Source organism: Nannochloropsis gaditana, assembly GCF_000240725.1.
Source record: "Nannochloropsis gaditana CCMP526 unplaced genomic scaffold scaffold321, whole genome shotgun sequence".
Lineage (NCBI taxonomy): Eukaryota > Eustigmatophyceae > Eustigmatales > Monodopsidaceae > Microchloropsis > Microchloropsis gaditana.
Window position 1 is genome coordinate 1 of NW_005803632.1, and position 17,044 is coordinate 17,044.

Genomic DNA, 17,044 nt, shown 5'->3' on the forward strand with positions numbered 1-17,044 from the left:
CGAGATCAACCTGATGGATGAGCTGACCCCTCAGGGGTATTACTCAATATTATGCCTTTGTGGAGGAGCGTCAGAAGGTCCACTGCCTCAACACCCCTCTTCTCCCAAGGTACTCCCCCTCCCTCCCTCCCTCCCTCCCTCCCTCCCTCCCTCCCTTCTGGGGGTCCTGTTCGTAGGGGACCAGATGTGCGGCCTCGCATTATATTCCTCTCGCCGACTTGATTCGTTCCTACCTCGCGTCGTTCCTCCCTTCCCTCATGCAGCTCGAGATCAATCAGTCCATCATCTTTTGTAACTCTGTCAATCGCGTCGAGCTTCTTGCCAAGAAGATTACCGAGCTCGGCTACTCTTGTTTCTATATCCATGCGAAAATGCAACAGGTGCGGTTCCTGGCAGGGTCTTCCTTGCGTCACCCCTTCCCTCCGTCCTCCCTCCCTCCCTCACTTCCTCTCTTTCTAGTGTGAAATAATGGCATGGCTTGTGTCCCTGATGCAGCACCCTCATTGCTCTTTATCGCTTTGTTTCTCCCGTTGTGACGCCCCTTTCTCCGGACTTCCTCCCCTTCAGTCCCACCGCAACCGCGTCTTCCACGAATTCCGGAACGGGGGCACGCGCCACCTTGTCTCTTCAGGTAGGGAAGGAGGGAGGGACAGAAGGCAGGGTCTTGGGGAAACGACCCGCGTCCGGTTTGGTACTATATTCCTATTGCTTCTCATTTTTCCCTCCCTTTCTCTGGTCCTATTCCCTCCCACTAGATCTGTTCACTCGTGGCATTGACATCCAGAGCGTAAACGTGGTTATTAATTTCGATTTTCCTAAGGTAAAAAGGAGAGTAAGCGTACTTGCGAGTCACTACACGGGAGAAGGGGACCTCTGGGAGTAGGAAGGACCCGAGTTATAGAGGATAAGGCCATGAAAGATATCATGAAAAATTATGTGCACAGAACGAAGATGAGAAGCGAAAGTATAAAAGAGAAGGAAGTCAGGCAGACGAGGAAGGGGCTAGGTGTAGCGGGGGCAAGGAGGAATTCATGACGCGTTTTGGTTTCATCGTCGTTAAGTTTTTTCCCGCCATTTCCGTCCTTCCCCAGACGGCAGAAACCTACCTGCACCGCATCGGCCGCTCCGGACGCTTCGGTCACCTGGGCCTGGCCATCAATCTGATCACCTACGACGACCGCTTCAATTTGTTTAGAATCGAACAGGTGCGCCTTCCCTCTCTTTTCCTCCCTCCCGAACCCGTCCTTGCCTTCAATTTCACCCACGGCCGTCAGCCTCCTCTCTTGATCCTGGTTTTTCCTGTCGATAAAGCGCGCATGTTGGGACTCATGCTCGTCCTCTCTCTCTCTCTTTCTCTCGCCTGCTCAGGAACTCGGCACGGAGATCAAACCGATCCCTCGCGACATTGACCGCTCCTTATACTGCGTTTGAGGCCCTGGTGTAGGGGAGGAATGGGGGCAGGAAGCCAGTGTGTGGAAGTAAGAAAGGGAGCGAAAGAGGGAAAGGGGATGAGGGAGGGAAGAGGGAGACGGACCATGTGTTGAGAGAACAGGCTACGTATACACTAGCCATGCCCATTTGCATGCAAGGAAGGATGATTGGGGGAGAAAAGAGGAGGAAGGACGTTGGGAGGAGGAGAGGAGGGAAAGGGAAGGAGCAATAGCGCGAACGTCCCAGCCACTAAAGAGGGAAGCTGGAGGGAAGGAAAAAAACGACTCCGAGCGTCCTAAAGGGGATGGAGGGAGTGTGAGAGAGAAGGCGAGCAAGGACAGCAAAAGAGGGGAGGAGGTGCCGACTATTTTTTAGGCCAACCTGGAGGGTCGGGGGGTACGAGGGTAACGGGCGAGTAGAGTCGGAGGAAGAGAAGACCGGGCAAGGGGGAGGTAGGGGGAAGCTGCCGGCAGTGTCTTTGTTCCCGGGAGGGCAAAGGATTTAAAAATGGAGAGGGGCATGCAAAGCTAGCCAGGGCCTCTCATGTGTGCGGGAAGGACGACAGTAAAGAGTGGGGATGGCGAGGGGGAAGTGCTCAGTTGAGGGAGATGGGCACCCAAAGAGGGAGACACGGTCCTGCTTCTTGCACAATGATCGCTGAAGAAGCATGGAGGAAAATGTTGTAGGGTAGTAAATCCGTTGAGGGTTGAGGTTCGGAGGAATTTTCATATGAGGAAGGAAGATGGGGAGGAGTGAGAGACTGGAGGCGGCCGTCAGGATCGCTGTGGGGGGGCCGGGGGGTGATGGACACAAGGACGGAGTCAGCCTCGCTCATATCACGGGAGGATGTGCCGGAAGAGAGAAAGGGAAGCAGGAATGGAGAAAGGAGCCTTGGTGGGTAGCGAGCGACAGGGGGAGGGGTGGGAGGAGTGACAAGCAGGATTGAGACGTGGGGATGGAAGGCGTGACAAGTCTGTAGGAATAAGGACACTGCAGTCGCTTGGGGAGAGTGGTGGGGAGAAAAGAAAGAGAGGGATGGAGATCAAGAAGCGAAGCAGAAACGGTGCAGCATATTGGAAGAGGACGGAGGGGTTTGTATACTTGGTAGCAATTTTCTGCCACAGGCGACCCACACGTGCGACTCCGAGAGAAGGGAGGAGAACGGAGAAAGGACAGAGGGGGATCTCAAGAAAAAGCACGATGGGTTGGAAAGGTTATGGCTGGATGAGGGCGGAATCATTGTCGTCTCAAAATAATTGAGCGAGAATTTGCTAGCGGCGAAGTAGCGCTGGACTCCTTTTACGGCAAAGATATGGAGCGGAGGTCAGATGAAGAAGGGAGTGCGCCAGGATAAAAAGAGGGGAAAACAGGGAAAAAAAGAAATTGTGTCAGGCGGTACATAATTGTTTATGGAAGCGGCTATCCACTTTTTTCAATGTTGTTAAAGTTTTGAGGAAATGGTGAGCTTGGAATCCATCAAATTGAGGTCGAAGAGAATCAGATGAGGATTCAGGTCCCATATCTGATATGCATTACAGAGGAAGAAGGAGGCACTGCTGTGCGTGGTCTCCGCTTGGTTCGGATATTGCACCTAGGTGTTCATCCCTTCACAAAAGATACTCTCCCTTAAAAAAAGCCAGTGTATTCTAGCAAGAAAAAAACAATGACAGAAAAATCCAAGGAACCTTTAAGAGCCTACAAAGCCATGAGGCTGGCTCTGGTCTGTACAAGGAATGTAGAAATCCTCTCCCAAACCAAAATTTCTTGATACAAGTATAAATAGTGATGGCCTGTTCATCTTTCTTGTCTAAGGTAAGACGTCGATAGCTTACTCCAAGCTTGCTATACACTCTTATGTTTGTCATCTATCACCGAAAGGCGCTTGCTCTACTGACAAATAAACTTTAGGTAAGGAGGAGCCACGCAACAAATTCTGCTGCCGTTTAAGTGACCAAATCTGTTCGTAGAGAGACGCTAAGGGACTTTAAAGTGACGCCCATCTCCCTTGTTGCTGATCCCGTTGTCTTCGCAAGTTTATAAATATCAACGGCACCGTCACACAGCCAACCCACTTTGAATAATTATTATACACACTGTGTACTTTTCCGCGCGGTGCACGTTTCAGTGTTCATTCATTTTTTTGGGCTTCGGCTGAGGAGTACAGCGAAACCGAAGTCATGCGCTCAGGCAAGCGCTCGGTAAGATAGATAAGGAGATAGAAACAAGGACACGTACTGCATTGCCAAGAGATATGAAGAGACAAAAGTCGAGATATGTGCTCGTCCGCGCACACGTATAGCCACACGTAAACACAAAAGACTCATCCTCTCTCGCATGTTAGATATATATGTTTCTATACGTGTGTATGTTCACACACGGACACAAACATGGACACAAGAGAGCTACACAGACACACAGACACAGATTGGAAAAATAAAGAGACAGATAGATAGACACGTAGGTAGGCAGAAGGCAGACACACACGCACATATACAATAGATATCTTACAGTAGATATGTCAGTTCACACGCACAGGTACGGGAACGCATGTATACATACACGCAGGTGGCCAGAGAAATCCAAGAGCCCTTCATAACGATAAGAGCTCCTGAGCAAAAAAAGATTCCGAGAAAGGCGGCACTACAATAACATTACCAAATGAGGCCGCTTACATGGACGCAAATGCGTTCTGTTCTGTGAAATAATGTTGTCATCATTGTGAACATTAGGCCTTTGAACTGGACAAACATGGGATTGTGTCCGACAGATATACATCTTTAACTTTGTAGTTGTATGTAGTCATATCCGTTGTGGGCGACTAAGTAAATATTTTGTAACTTCGAGTACAGTACGCGCTCATACTGTCAAATTCAAAAATCTGTTAGGTGACATTTCTATACCTTGTGGTCAGATCGGAAAGAGCATGACGCATGTATGGGGGGGAAATCGGAGTAAGAAGGGAATAAAATATTAAGAAATAAGCGAAGGCCTATGTGCATGAAGATCTCCTGTGGATAATTTTCATCGCACACTCCATTTTCCATTTTACCTACTAAGCTTGCAGGTTGTATGCTTTTATTAGACTGAAAGCAACAAGGCTTTCATTTATGCGAACGTAGATTTCTATGAATCATAGTGTGGTGTAACAAATTTTATAGGATTTGCAAGATGAACAGCCGAACTAGACAGCAAGTTGTCGACTACATGATAAGCAACAAGAACTACCCACTCTTGGGGAATAGTCAAAACTTGCAAAAGAATTTGTAGCCTTGATTGTTTGGCCGAAATTCCAACAATGGAGCAGAATATGGTGAGTACCACCGAAGCTTTGTAATTTTCAAGAAGGAAAGAAAGAGAAATTGCACATTATCGTCTATTGCTGACGTCCTCTCCTTTACAATAAAACCTATAATGGGCAATGTCCATGAATACTCCTTGATTAATACGTAGAAGTTCTGAATCCTGTCCCAGACAGAATTGTAACATTCTATCTGACGTTCACATTCAAGGAATTTCTTTCTTATCAGGCGAAAATATACAACGGTAGTATTGTCAAGTAGTCAATTTATCAAATCACATCCCTTTCTACCCCTAATGGAGTTGTTGCATTTTGGTTAATAGGAATGTGTAAGGATCGACACGGCGACATAGTCGTAGCATGCGTCTGACCTCCGCTTTATTTAACCTCAGAGATGGATAAGAGGCCCTGCTCTCAGGAAGGAGACATGGACTATGAAGAAGAAAAAGCACATCTCCGAAAAAAAATTGAGAGGTCCTGCAGATTGTTCTCCAAGCATAGGATTCGCTGAAGGTGCACAAATCATGCCCTCATGACGAAATGAGGAGAACAAAGGCGGTAAATGAAAAGAGGAAAATTGACGCTAAGGCTAGTGCTTATGGTGACTCCAGTGACATTTTTGGCAATCTAGCGTAGCTCTTTTTTACCTTGTTGCTTACCTTCAAAATTCCAGAGTCTCCTTCGAAGAGGCGAGATCAGGAAGAGAAATCGAAAACGAAGACATATGATGAGCATTTTTGGGCTGGCGCCTCATTTAGGAAATCATTCCTAATTCCTCATATCCTTGCTGGCTTGAATACCTATTTACTTGTTCTCTTTCCGAAAAATATAGAATGTAGCTGCTTAACTGGTCATTATCTCGTCCCTTCCCGATTACAATGTCCACGACTGGGGGTCATTGCCCTCCCACATGCTTTCCTGCCGGATATCATATATAAAGCCCAAACCAAACAACTAATCGTTGCAACCACATGATGACAGTTCTCATCAGGGGAGCGAAGTTCAAGTCGTCCATGAAGACTTGTATTCAAACCTAACATCCCGCAACGGTTGTCCAACCGGTGACGCCGTTGCACAATCTGGGGCTTAAATCTGATATGGAGAAGAATCTTCCCATCCAAACAGCCACCGCCATGTCATAAATCTCTAGATGCTCATCTTGGCCACTCATCGGCAGATCACGAAAAACTATTTCCGACCTCATGTAAAATCGTATATTAATCATTTTGTGCTGTATATCAGGTTGAAAGTGTCACACACTGACGCTCCCGTGGATCTGCCCAAGGATGGTCAGAAGCTCCTCTGAATGATGTGGAGAAGAATCTTCCAATCTCCCGTCAGCCATCGTTAAAGTCATAAGCCTGAGGAGGTGCACCTTGGCCATAGATTATAAGATCCAATGGCATGTTACCTTTTTGAAGACAATTTATTAAAATAATCTGTCTTCTGTTGGGATTGCGAGGTCACCCTCAAGCTTATGTGGACCTTCCTAGAGATCTGGTCGGACGCTCCTATGACTATCGCTCGGGAGAATTCAGCATCAAGCCGTGAATATTCACATGAGACAACAATTCAAGTATCACACGGAATGCCACATCTAAATACTTATGGTCTCTCCACTCCGCACATATCAATACTTGAAATAAGTCTTGAAGAGGGCTATAAGCTTTGCATCGTGATGACATCAAAAGCTACATAAGTTGTTGCTTTCTATCTACTATTTCGATCAATGCACCAGGCGAATATCTTGGAGAACAATGAATATTCGTTGCGAGATATCTTTCTAATTTGTATCGAGAACAATCTAGCCCCTCATGTCAAGCAGTAGACCTTCAAATGCGGTAGCTACTAGCCATATCTTTCTTTGCATTGTCATTCTACTTCCGATTTCGTATCTCATTATTCCTAATACACTGCTTATCGCTTCCCTTTCACAAGTCAACTCTCACATTTCAACCTCACTTGAGCAGCTCAAATGCATCGCGCTTGTCTATTGCTCGCCTTCCTTAGCGTGGCATGGCTTCCCAGCTTCTCCGGTCAACAATGTCCACGCTTCCAGCTCACCGCCAAGGTGCGGCCCAACAACAGGCGTGGGGTCTTGGCCGGTCGCGGTCGCGCGAGGATCCTCGTCACGATGCGCGGTCAGGGTCCTGCACGTGACGCTGCATTCAAGTTGGAGTTTCCCAACGGCTTGGCTGTCTTGCAGACGCGCACTCGTCCGTCCTCCAAAGCCGTCGCAGACCCGACGATTGTGCAGAACGGCGACGGATCAACGGCCATCTACTGGACCGATATGGCCTTCTACAAGACCAAATCCTTCAAGCGTACCTTCCAGGCCAAGGTGATCGTCGACGAATGCGCTCCAGATGTGCTGGCCGTCACAGCTCTTGCTTACCTTGTAAATACGACGGACATGACTCCCTACTGCACCGAGTCCTTGGCCGCGCCCGCTAGCGTGCACGTGCGGTACCCCCGCACCAAGAAAGCGGGTCTCGGGAAACAAGCATTAAAGGGTCATGCGACATGTGCGCCGACCCCTGCTCCGACAGTAAATCCCGCCACACCTTTTTCCCTGTATGCCCCCGGTCAGCGCGGCGTACCGAGTCGTCTGGCCCCTTTCGAGGATCGTCGATTGGTGGATCATATCCGACTGGATGAAGAGCAGGACATGATCCGCAAGGTGCCAGATGGCACACGGGCATTGCAGGCTTCGGCTTCAATTGCGACGCCTTCCGAGTGTTTCTCGTATTGTTCCCTGAATGGCGACGTGTCGGCGCCTTTCTTCTTCAGTTGGAATACGGTGACAAGCCAATGTTTCTGCTGCAGTGGCGATTGTACTTTGATACTGGATGGGAGCGTCGACACGTATCAAGCGGTGGTGGACGAAACGGCTGTGCCTACGAGTGCTCCTACTCCTGGGCAACCCACAGCAGCCCCTATGACAAGCGCTCCATCGTCCGCACCTACGGTCATGCCCACAGCAAGCCCGAGTGCAGAACCCACGACGCCTTCTCCTTCTACCTCGCCAGGAAATATCCTGGAATGCGTAGAATTTGAGTTTGTTAATGCTGATGGTATGGCCTATGTATTTAATAACTGCGGCCCCTTTACTACATGCAGCGAGGGGTCGATTGTTACCCCGACAGACTCTTTAGGTTTGCCACCACGAGTTTCTTGCGCGGTAGCTTGTGCTGAAGGAGGCTACTTCATGGCTAGTTTCAATCCGAGCGAGGGGAGCTGTAAATGTACGACCAAGGAGCAATACGAGGAGTCAGGTGTGATTTTTGCTGCTGGACAGGAACTTTACACGGTCGTTCCTGAGGAGAGGTCGATTCAACTCTCTGAGCAATGCTCAGTCGTTCCAACGACAAGCGCTCCATCGTCCACCCCCACGGCCATGCCGACGGCGAGCCCAAGCGCAGCAGCCACATCGTCTTCTCCTTCTACCTCGCCAGAAAATATCCTGGAATGCCAGGAAGTTACGTATATTGATGTTGATGGTGAAGTTTATGTATTTAATGAATGCGGCCCCTTTACTACATGCAGCGAGGGGTCGATTTTTACCCCGACAGACTCTTTAGGTTTGCCACCACACGTTTCTTGCGCGGTAGCTTGTACTGATGGAGGCTACTTCATGGCTAGTTTCAATCCGAGCGAGGGGAGCTGTAAATGTACGACCAAGGAGCAATACGAGGAGTCAGGTGTGATATTTGCTGGCGAACAGATTCTTCTCGCGCTCACTCCTGAGGGAAGGTTTATCCAACTTTCCGAGCAGTGTGGAGAAGCATCGGAAGGGGCGGAGCCAGAAGTGGTTGCAGAGGCCGTTTGAATTTATTCTATCGAGAGATTGGCATCGAAGTACACGCCAAAAGTTTGTCAACAACCATCATACGACATCAAGTCTCTACCAGTGGCGTTAACTACACCACAGACGAGTTCATCTTTTCGTCTGGAAGTCCAATAATTTCACGTCACGATCACTTCGATTGTTGACCCCTGTACTTTCTTTACAGTATACTGTCCATGGTACGGGTCTATATGAAGGTCTCTACGTCTCTGTCGTATTTCCTGTCATCGTGCTCCTGTCTTGTACTTAAAGTGGTATGGTGTTGTACTTGGGTTCGTCAATTATGTAAGCAACATTAATTTTCGGGCCCTTGATATGTCATGTCATAAAGACCGTCTTAATATATCCGCTGATGTCTGATAAGGGGATTTCTTCCGCTTGGGTGTACTGAATTAATACTATGATGTCCTGAGAAGTAGAAGGAATCTCAAGCATGTAAATCAACTTATCTGGAAGGCTCGCTACTTCATGCCTAAGAACCGCGTTAATTTAAGGTCAAGGGGATGGAATAAGCTGTATTCTTATTCGTAATGACCACACTTGGAAAGTCTGCATGCGTTCTTTTCTTCTTGTCAATGGCACAAGAGACGCAGAACGACAGCATACAAGATGATAGGAAAGAGATCAAAAACTTCCCATCATTTCATATACGTATGTCTATCCAAGTAACCGTCGTTGTCTGGCAAGGGCTATATGATGGCAGGACAATTCAATGAATAAAGGGAGAAAGGATCGAATGAAATAAAGGAAGAGGAATATAGTAAGGTGTAAAGAGGGCGGCTTGATACCTTTGAGGTAGCCCACTCTACTTCAGGGCACGCATCCTAGTGCCTCCCTTTCCCATGATTCCAGAGGTGTAGTACTTTCTTATCTGTCTTTTTACACCGCTATTCCTCTCTCTTGCCCCACTTGGTGTTCTTTGGGAGCTGACACAGAGTCAGCCGACTCTTAGACAGACTAAGCTCCGACAGAGTCCAAATATTGGCGTTCGTCTTATGCCTTCAAGGGTCATTTCGCTCAATCCTGTATTGTACGTGTCCCTTGTACCGCAAAAACTAGGTCGGTAACAGGCTTGCTTACCAGCTCTGATGGATACCTTTGTTGCCTCTATTTTGTCCTGAGAAGTGTGCAAATTCATTACGATTCTCTGCCTGCGTATAGAAACTGGTGTCGGGTCTCATCATCATGAGCGAAGAACTCGACACATCTTTGCAGACTGAGTATTGTATGCAGTGAGGAGAGGGACCTGGAAACCTAAGTGCTAGGAGCTGCCTGTAGCAGAGGGACCATAGTGATTGTAGACTATAAGTATAAAAACGCACAGGCAATGAAGCAAGAAAGAGTCATTCGAGCTATGCCCTTGAGCTGTAGCCGCACATCACACTAACAAAGTGACGCGTCTGATTTTCCCACAAGTGCAGGTCTTCCCTTCGTTTAATCTTGAGCACGCACTATTCGAGTGTTTGAGCAGCAGGTAAAAGCATCTGGCGCGAATGAAAGGCCAGTCTTAAGTAGATCTATCGAGAGGTCTTTACCAAGTCCAAGTCCGAGAGAAATACAATGGCCATAGGATATCATTTAGACTCTTCCGTAAGCGTATCCCAAGTCTAACAGTAGCGTAAACCCTGTTAATGTTATCCTTTAGACTCGTCCTCCTATAGCTCCTTTTCCATTTCCTCAAATGAAGCTTCCGCTCCGATCCACCCGTATGGAAATGAACTGCCCACTCTATTACACCCGTGTGGAAGAGCAGAGAGGAGGCGACGTCTACATGATCCAAACAGTTGGACTTGGGAATAGGAGGCACAGCGAACGACGCAGGAAGAATGGCCAGTTTCTCGTCCTGTTAACAACTTCCTCCTCCTCCTCCTTCTCTATCAGGACTTTTTATCAACCCTGAAACTAACCGTCCTCTGTCCTTTCCAGAGAATGACGGATGGAAAATAGCGGGATCGAGAGAGGGAAAGAAACTGGGCACCGTTGGTTTTTCTGAGTTTTTATCGGGCTACATGATCCACAGGTAATTTATCCTTTCACCAAACGGATCCTTCCCTGAGATTCCCCAAAATTGCTTGGATAACGAGCCACTGAAATGTCATTTTGTGATGATTCTCAAACATCCTTGCGCGCTCTAATTCTCCCACAGGTCGACCTTCAGTTCAGACATACAAGTCACCCCGAGGCCTCCTTCCCCACCCCCTTTTTTATCTCTCTGCCCCAGTCCTGAGCTCTTAAACTTTCCTCAAGTGTATTATCTACACAATTTGGTCTCTCTGAATCCATATCTTCGTCACATTTTCCCGTCTTCCGTCATTGCATTTTCTTATACTTATCCAGCCGTTCCAGAAGCCCCTGGCGGACCAAAATTAAAAACGACGGATGCAATAAGAGAGGTGGCAAACGACATTACGGATGACGAGAAGGATGGGTGGTAAAGAGGTCACAAAACAAACAAGAGATGAAAGCAGCAGGAGGGATGGGAAGCAAGGATTAGGGACGTGAGAGAGGGAAGGAGGGACGGAATGTCGAAGACACGGGTAAAAATGACAAGTCACGCACATTTAGTTTCTTAATCGAGACGCCGAAGTCCTCCACCTTGCTCCCTCCGACGTAGAAATGAGAGTGAGGAAGCACTGTGAGACCCATAGCCATGATGATGTCCCTCTTCCCCTACCATCATGGAGGAAAGAGCAGGGAGTAGATGAGGAACGAGGAATGAAGGAGAGAATATTTCTGAACCAATAGAGTCCCTGTCATGACTTATTGTGACGTTCCTGTCGCCAGACAGAGCAACTATTCACTTCCTCTCCCTCCCTCCCCTCCGTTACCGTCACATCCACATCGACAAAGTCGAAGTATTCTTCGTAAGCGTTTACAGTTTGTTGCCACGTTGGGGCAAAGCGCTTGCAGGCCTATCCCAGGACAAAGTAAGGGAGAAAGGGAGGGAGGAAGGAATTAGGGGTACAAGAATGAGGTGAGAATGGGAGGAGAGAGAGGAGCGGGGGGACCGCGTACCCGTACACTTGATTCTATATCATCGACAAAATACAGCATGCCACTAATATATATCTTCCATCAATGCCTATGGCTCTCCTCTCCTCGCCTTCCTCTTTCCTTTCCTGCCCTTACCCCCCCCTTGAGATATGGACAGGCCCTAGGCCCAAACCTTCTTTGTGGTCCTACTGTCTTCACTCCCCCCATCCTCCCTCCTTCCTCTTTTCCTACCGAGCACCAGGAAGCGTGGAACCGAAGCACGAGCGGTTTGGTCGTTCCGGACGTCTGGATGGCTGCCTCCAACTCCTCCAAAGTCGCAATGTCCTGCGAAGAAGGATATGACAAGGAGGGGTGGGCCAGATAAAAAGGAGCGACAAATGAGGCATGAGACAGTTATTATCGACGATTTCTTTCCAGAACGATCCTTGTGGTTTTTATATGGTTTGCCGTTCTCGACGCTGACACCGCCTCATCGCATCTGAAGCAGCTTGCATCCTTGTTCCTTTCTTTCATCAGTCAATCAAATACATTCTCTTCTCTAGTCAAGGCACATCTCCTCTCTTTCCACTGCTTGCCAACGCTCGTTCTCTAACTTCTTCCCACCCCCCCCGTTGCCCCCTTACTCCTATTAGGGCGTCCTCTTCGCCTCCCTTCTCCCCTGCAAAAAGCCGCAACACCCGTCTAGATCCGCAACCAAACCGCAGCGGCGTGTTCAATAACGGCTGTAGCTGATGCATCCGCAATGCAGTAGAACCTGGCGTAGCAATGCGCTGCGAAGAATATGAAAACCCCAAAAAAGCTTGACAGGTGGCTAATGATACTAATGCCCCCATTATAAGGCGCAGGAGGATGACTAGCCTTCTCCGGCCAGGCGGTGCCATGCCAGACCCGTGCACAGAATAACACTACGCAAAGCTATACGAATTTATGCATAGCGGGGGTAAAAAATCGAAAAGGACTGGTGAAAATGATGGAAGAAAATGTTGGCAGCATGTGGACGCATTATGTAAGCGATATGAGAAAGAGGCAACCCTGGTAGGAGTCGCGTCTACTTCCCTTGCGACAATGCCACCCATCAGCACTAGCGCTCCTTCAGCGGTCCTGCCTGCGTTTCGTGTGGACAACCAGGGGTAGATCCCAGGAATGGTGCGTCGTTCATTTCACAATGCTCGTCTTCTTTTTCAAGCACAAGCCTGTTGACCTGGAGGCGGTAACGGGTGAGACCTAGGCAGGAGGTTACGGCCGTGGCCCTCAAAACTCGGCCATCAAAACTACACGAGTCTCCAGCCTTCCTGCCCGCCCCTACCCACTGGGCCTTGCACGTAATTCTATTGTAGGGGGCCCGGTAGTGCCCGTGGAAGACGTGGGTCTATGTGCGGTGAAAGTGTTCATTCTTCCTCCGCTTGAAGGTCCTTATACGGCTGAGGTACCAGTGTCATTGCATGTATATTGAATGCGGGGGACTCATCGGCTCCCCGTACATCACTGAAACGTCAACAAAAATTGGTTATGCTTCAAATGTAGCAGAAGAAGAATGAAGCGCAGTTCACGGCAGCATTCGTTGGACCCGTCATTCTCTCACCCTCTCCCAAGCATCATACTGTTGGAGATTTGATGGTAAAACCACACTTCATGGACCAGAAGAATCCCTATGGTCGAATTGTAGCGTTACTAGACCCCGATATCCTGTGTACCGTTATACCCTTTCCCTTCTCATCCACATTTTCTCTCCTCTCTTTTCTTTGCTCCCGACTTCCCTATACCTCCTCCAGAGTGGCACCATGAGCTCGATCTCCAGACCTCCTCTGGTGGTGGCGGTGGATTTGGACGAGGTGCTTGGCTTGTTCGTGGAGACCCTTGCTCGCTTTCACAATGAGGTGTATGGAGGCTCCTTGACGGCGGGTAAGCATCCGGACGATAGGGGGTTGAGGAAAGTGTGACGACAGCCTACTGCCGCGCCAGGAAAGGGACAAGAACGGGGCGTGAAATGACGGATACCGGGACGCTGACGACTCACCGGGGCTAGAGGCGGCTGTCTAGATGGAATACCAAGACCTGAGTGTCCCCTTACGGGGCCCGAAAGCCAGCCCGTCCCACGTTCCTCACCCGTGGTACTCCCTTGAAGATCCGTGCCTAGAAAGCATCATCCTTTTCATTTTGTAGACTCGTGTCTCCCCCAGACGATTTCCACAGTTACGACTTTGTGCACGTGTGGGGGGGCACCCGGGAGGAGGCGAACGCGAAAGTGCTGGCCTTTTTCAAGTCCAGCCATTTCCAGGTGAGTAACCCTGGGTAGAAATTCTCAAAAAGGCGCGAAAGTGTTTTGAACGTGTGCCCCAGATGTTGATGACGCTCCCTTCATATACATGCAGGAGGATCTCCCCCCCATCCGTGACGCCTTCCCCGTGCTGAAGGCCCTCAAAGACGAGGGTGAATATCTGCAACCCTCCCTCCTTCCATCCCTCCTCTCTCTCCCTCCCTCCTTCCCTTCCACCCTTCCTCACTCTGACGTCCCTTCTTCCCCCCTCTTTCTCTTCCATCGATGCCGCCGGCCCCATGGCTTTTTACCTCCTTCTTTCGCTCCCTATGTTCATTGGTCTCCCTCCCCTCTATCTCCGTTTTCTCACTCCCTTTCCCTCCTCTCCCTCTCCCTCCCTTCAGGCGTCGACTTTCATGTGGTCACCTCCCGCCAGTTTTGCATCCAACGAGAGACAGAGGAGTGGGTGCAAAAGCATTATCCGGGTATCTTTACCGGCCTCCACTACGGCAACCACTACTCGGGTACGGTCCCCCCTTCTTCCCTCCGTCCCACCCTTCCTCCCTTGCCCCCTACTCTCACTTGCTGTATTCAGGAGGCAATGTTATCTCATTACGTCTAATCTTCTACTCTTGACCCTCCCTCCCTCCCTCCCTCCCTCCCTCCTCAGCCACTGGACCCCAACGCTCTAAAGGGGACATGTGCCAGGCCATCAAGGCTCAGCTCCTGGTTGACGACTCCCTCCGATATGCCCACCAAGTCGCTCAAGACGCTGGCATTCCAGTCCTCCTCTTTGGTGCGTGGCACTTGCGTCGGGGGGCAGCGTCCGTAGGGATCCCTCCCAGACTCGGAGCCGTCCATGTCCTTGGTCTCTCCACCATTCGTTCCTTCCCCACGAACTTTATTTTTCACCTCTCTCTCCCACCCTCCTCTTTTCTGTGTCCCTTTTGATCCCTGTCGTCGCTCCTCCGTCCCTCCCTCGGTCCCCGCATGGCTCAGGAGACTATGCTTGGAATCAAGCGGACCCGTCTCTTCCTCCCTCCTCCCTGCCTCCGTCCATCACCCGTGTCACGCGGTGGGAGGATGTCCGCGTGCACATCGAGGCATTGCTGGCCAGCCATCGGCAGCAACATAGAGAGAGAGGTGGTGGTGAGACGTAAGAAATGTGGAAAAGAGGGAATAAGCCAAGATGAAGAGGAATCAGAATGGAGGAGGAGATGTGAGTATTCAAGGAACTCAGCAAGGATTTTAAAAGTTTTTCTATCTTTATTCACAGCAGTATTGAATCAAAGTAGTCTTTAATCGCAAAAGTCAAGCCATTCAAGCGGAAGCTGCGACTCGTGATTTATCATGTATTTTCTTTTGATATCATTTTCTCAAAATAACTAATAAACTTAGTGTTTGTACTCAAATTCCACAACAGCAAGAAACTCCTGAGTAAACCAAGCTCTAGCAAACGCCATCATTTCCGAAGAACAAGACAATTTCTAACAGCCTGCCATGGTAGGCCCCCTCTATTCCTTTTCAGGGTCCTCGGCAACGACCCGTCGTCCGGTGCTTTCCATGTTTGCGGACGGCCATGCAAATTAAACATGAGCAGTATACGTTCTATACCGACATACAGATATCCTCCTAAAAGTAAAGTGTACGCATACAGGATCTAAGTGCACTCCCTTTTTTTAAATCGCTCGAAAGCTCAAGGATAAGCTGTGGATACCCGGGTAAGGCAACATGACCATGGCCGCAGGACGCCTTCCTATTCTCGGGAAAAGTCCGCATTTTGTGCCCCACTGCGGATGGTTGAAGGAAATGCCACCTTGGGAAGGGCTTGGATTCCTGAGGCATGTCTTATTAGTTCTCTGTGTTCATGGAAAATCACTGCGATTTAGATCACGGGTCAGGAATCACTTGGGAGCCCCCCTCTCCATAATCCAGGAATAACCTTTATGCCGGCACTCGAATGCGCTTACCTTCGACATGTCTAGTATCTTTTAGGCACAAACACTCGTTACAAAAATCTATTTGAACATTTGAATTCTCTGATTCCTCCTCTTGGCAGGAGGAAGCCAGACTTTTAAAAGGAAACCTCCCAATGTTCGCAAACTTTGCTGCCAAGACACCATAAACAAGTACGAGCGATCAAGCGAGCAGCAGGCCGTTAGAATGGACGAGGCTTGTTCCCTTTTCCGACAAGGCGTCACGTCAGTTTTTAAGCAGGTACCAAAGGAAGGAGGGCCTTGAGGAGAAAGGGAAGGAGAGGGAAGGGAAGGGCAGGTGGGCCCACTTTGATTTGAACAATGTTTGCCTCTGCGCGCGACAGGATTTCTCTAGTCCACTGGCTGTCATGTCAGTGTGGAAAGACAATCTTCGGGCCAGGTCGTAGGACTCGAGGCAAAGGATCCCCATGGGGTACTTGCCATCCTCGCTTTAACCGCCTCCCCCCATCCCATCTCCCCTTCCCTTCCTTCCTGTATCCCAGTGGATGGTTCTCCACCTTGCCGTGACCAATAATTGGGGTGGCGGCGACAGCTACCGAAAAGCCACCTTGCTCTTGGAGGAAACCTTGCGCCTTTTCGTCCCTCCCCCCCTCGCTCGAACCGCCCACCGACCCAAGAAACTCCCCACGCCTGAGGAACTCGAGGAAAAATTGGGGGACTACATGGAGGAGGTGCGTGGACGCGTGAGGACCGTGGCCTGAGTCTGCGGACTTTGTCCCTGGTGGAGGACCATAAGGGAGGAGACACTCGGAGGTGGATGCCAGCCCCCACGTCTGTTTCCCCCCCTTTCGATATGCCGATAGCGGGAGGGCAAGTAGCCTGTCTCTCACGCTTGGTTTTTCGTTGAATTCCCTCTTTTCCTTCGAATGCACAGCAATTTGGAACGCTGGTGGAGGACGGGAGCTTGGAAGAAGTGAGTGCCTGGGTGTGTAACCTCTGGGAGGAGTGCAAGGAGGGAAGGAGGGAGGGGGTGACGAAGGTGTGCGCGCAGGAGGCCGCCGTGCTGAGGCTGCAGCAGCGCTGGAGTGAGGTGAGCAGGGAGGCGAGCCGGATGGAGGAGGACGTGAGGAGGAGTCAGGAGGGGGAGGAAGAGTTGCGGGACGAAGAGGAGGAGGGAGGAGGAATCGGGGGCCAGGCGAGTGGGGAGGAAGACGTAAGGGGGATGGAAGCGGAGGGAGGTGGTGAGGACGCGGGCAGCATGGAGAACGGGGCAGGGGACG

At 49.8% G+C, this 17,044-nt stretch overlaps 4 protein-coding genes across 4 annotated transcripts, besides 1 other annotated feature; 3 read left to right on the forward strand and 1 right to left on the reverse strand.

Moving 5' to 3' along the window:
• Positions 1-263: 263 nt before the first annotated feature.
• NGA_0350100 (uncharacterized protein) lies at positions 264-1,431 on the forward strand (the record flags this gene model as incomplete). Its single annotated transcript, XM_005855006.1, has 5 exons — positions 264-380; positions 568-631; positions 756-820; positions 1,092-1,205; positions 1,369-1,431. Coding segments are annotated over 5 exons (423 nt in total), but the record flags the coding sequence as incomplete, so codon positions are not given.
• A 9,081-nt stretch (positions 1,432-10,512) lies between these two features.
• Positions 10,513-10,569: a sequence feature (Short protein (NGA_0350300, EKU21293.1) was converted to a misc_feature.).
• A 29-nt stretch (positions 10,570-10,598) lies between these two features.
• Positions 10,599-11,894, reverse strand: NGA_0350400 (thioredoxin; the record flags this gene model as incomplete). The annotated part of the gene is made up of 4 exons (XM_005855009.1): positions 10,599-10,928; positions 11,136-11,246; positions 11,405-11,488; positions 11,802-11,894. Coding segments are annotated over 4 exons (330 nt in total), but the record flags the coding sequence as incomplete, so codon positions are not given.
• Positions 11,895-13,339: 1,445 nt separating this feature from the next.
• Positions 13,340-15,096, forward strand: NGA_0350000 (5 deoxy cytosolic type c protein domain containing protein). The gene is made up of 5 exons (XM_005855005.1): positions 13,340-13,472; positions 13,751-13,848; positions 14,264-14,351; positions 14,498-14,623; positions 14,827-15,096. The coding sequence occupies exons 1-5, from the start codon at positions 13,352-13,354 to the stop codon at positions 14,985-14,987; spliced, it is 594 nt and encodes a 197-aa protein (XP_005855067.1). The 5' UTR covers positions 13,340-13,351; the 3' UTR covers positions 14,988-15,096.
• Positions 15,097-15,944: 848 nt separating this feature from the next.
• Positions 15,945-16,831, forward strand: NGA_0350200 (dt1p1a10l protein; the record flags this gene model as incomplete). The annotated part of the gene is given in 4 exon segments (XM_005855007.1): positions 15,945-16,044; positions 16,307-16,495; positions 16,699-16,805; positions 16,816-16,831. The coding sequence occupies 4 exon segments, from the start codon at positions 15,991-15,993 to the stop codon at positions 16,829-16,831; spliced, it is 366 nt and encodes a 121-aa protein (XP_005855069.1). The 5' UTR covers positions 15,945-15,990.
• Positions 16,832-17,044: the final 213 nt, after the last annotated feature.

Excerpts from the sequence above, each read along its gene's own strand:
- NGA_0350000 (XM_005855005.1), top strand. The coding sequence starts at position 13,352 with ATGAGCTCGATCTCCAGACCTCCTCTGGTGGTGGCGGTGGATTTGGAC. Across the intron at positions 13,473-13,750 it reads TGGAGGCTCCTTGACGGCGG|ACGATTTCCACAGTTACGAC; the intron begins GTAAGCATCCGG and ends TGTCTCCCCCAG. Across the intron at positions 13,849-14,263 it reads TCAAGTCCAGCCATTTCCAG|TTTTGCATCCAACGAGAGAC; the intron begins GTGAGTAACCCT and ends ACCTCCCGCCAG.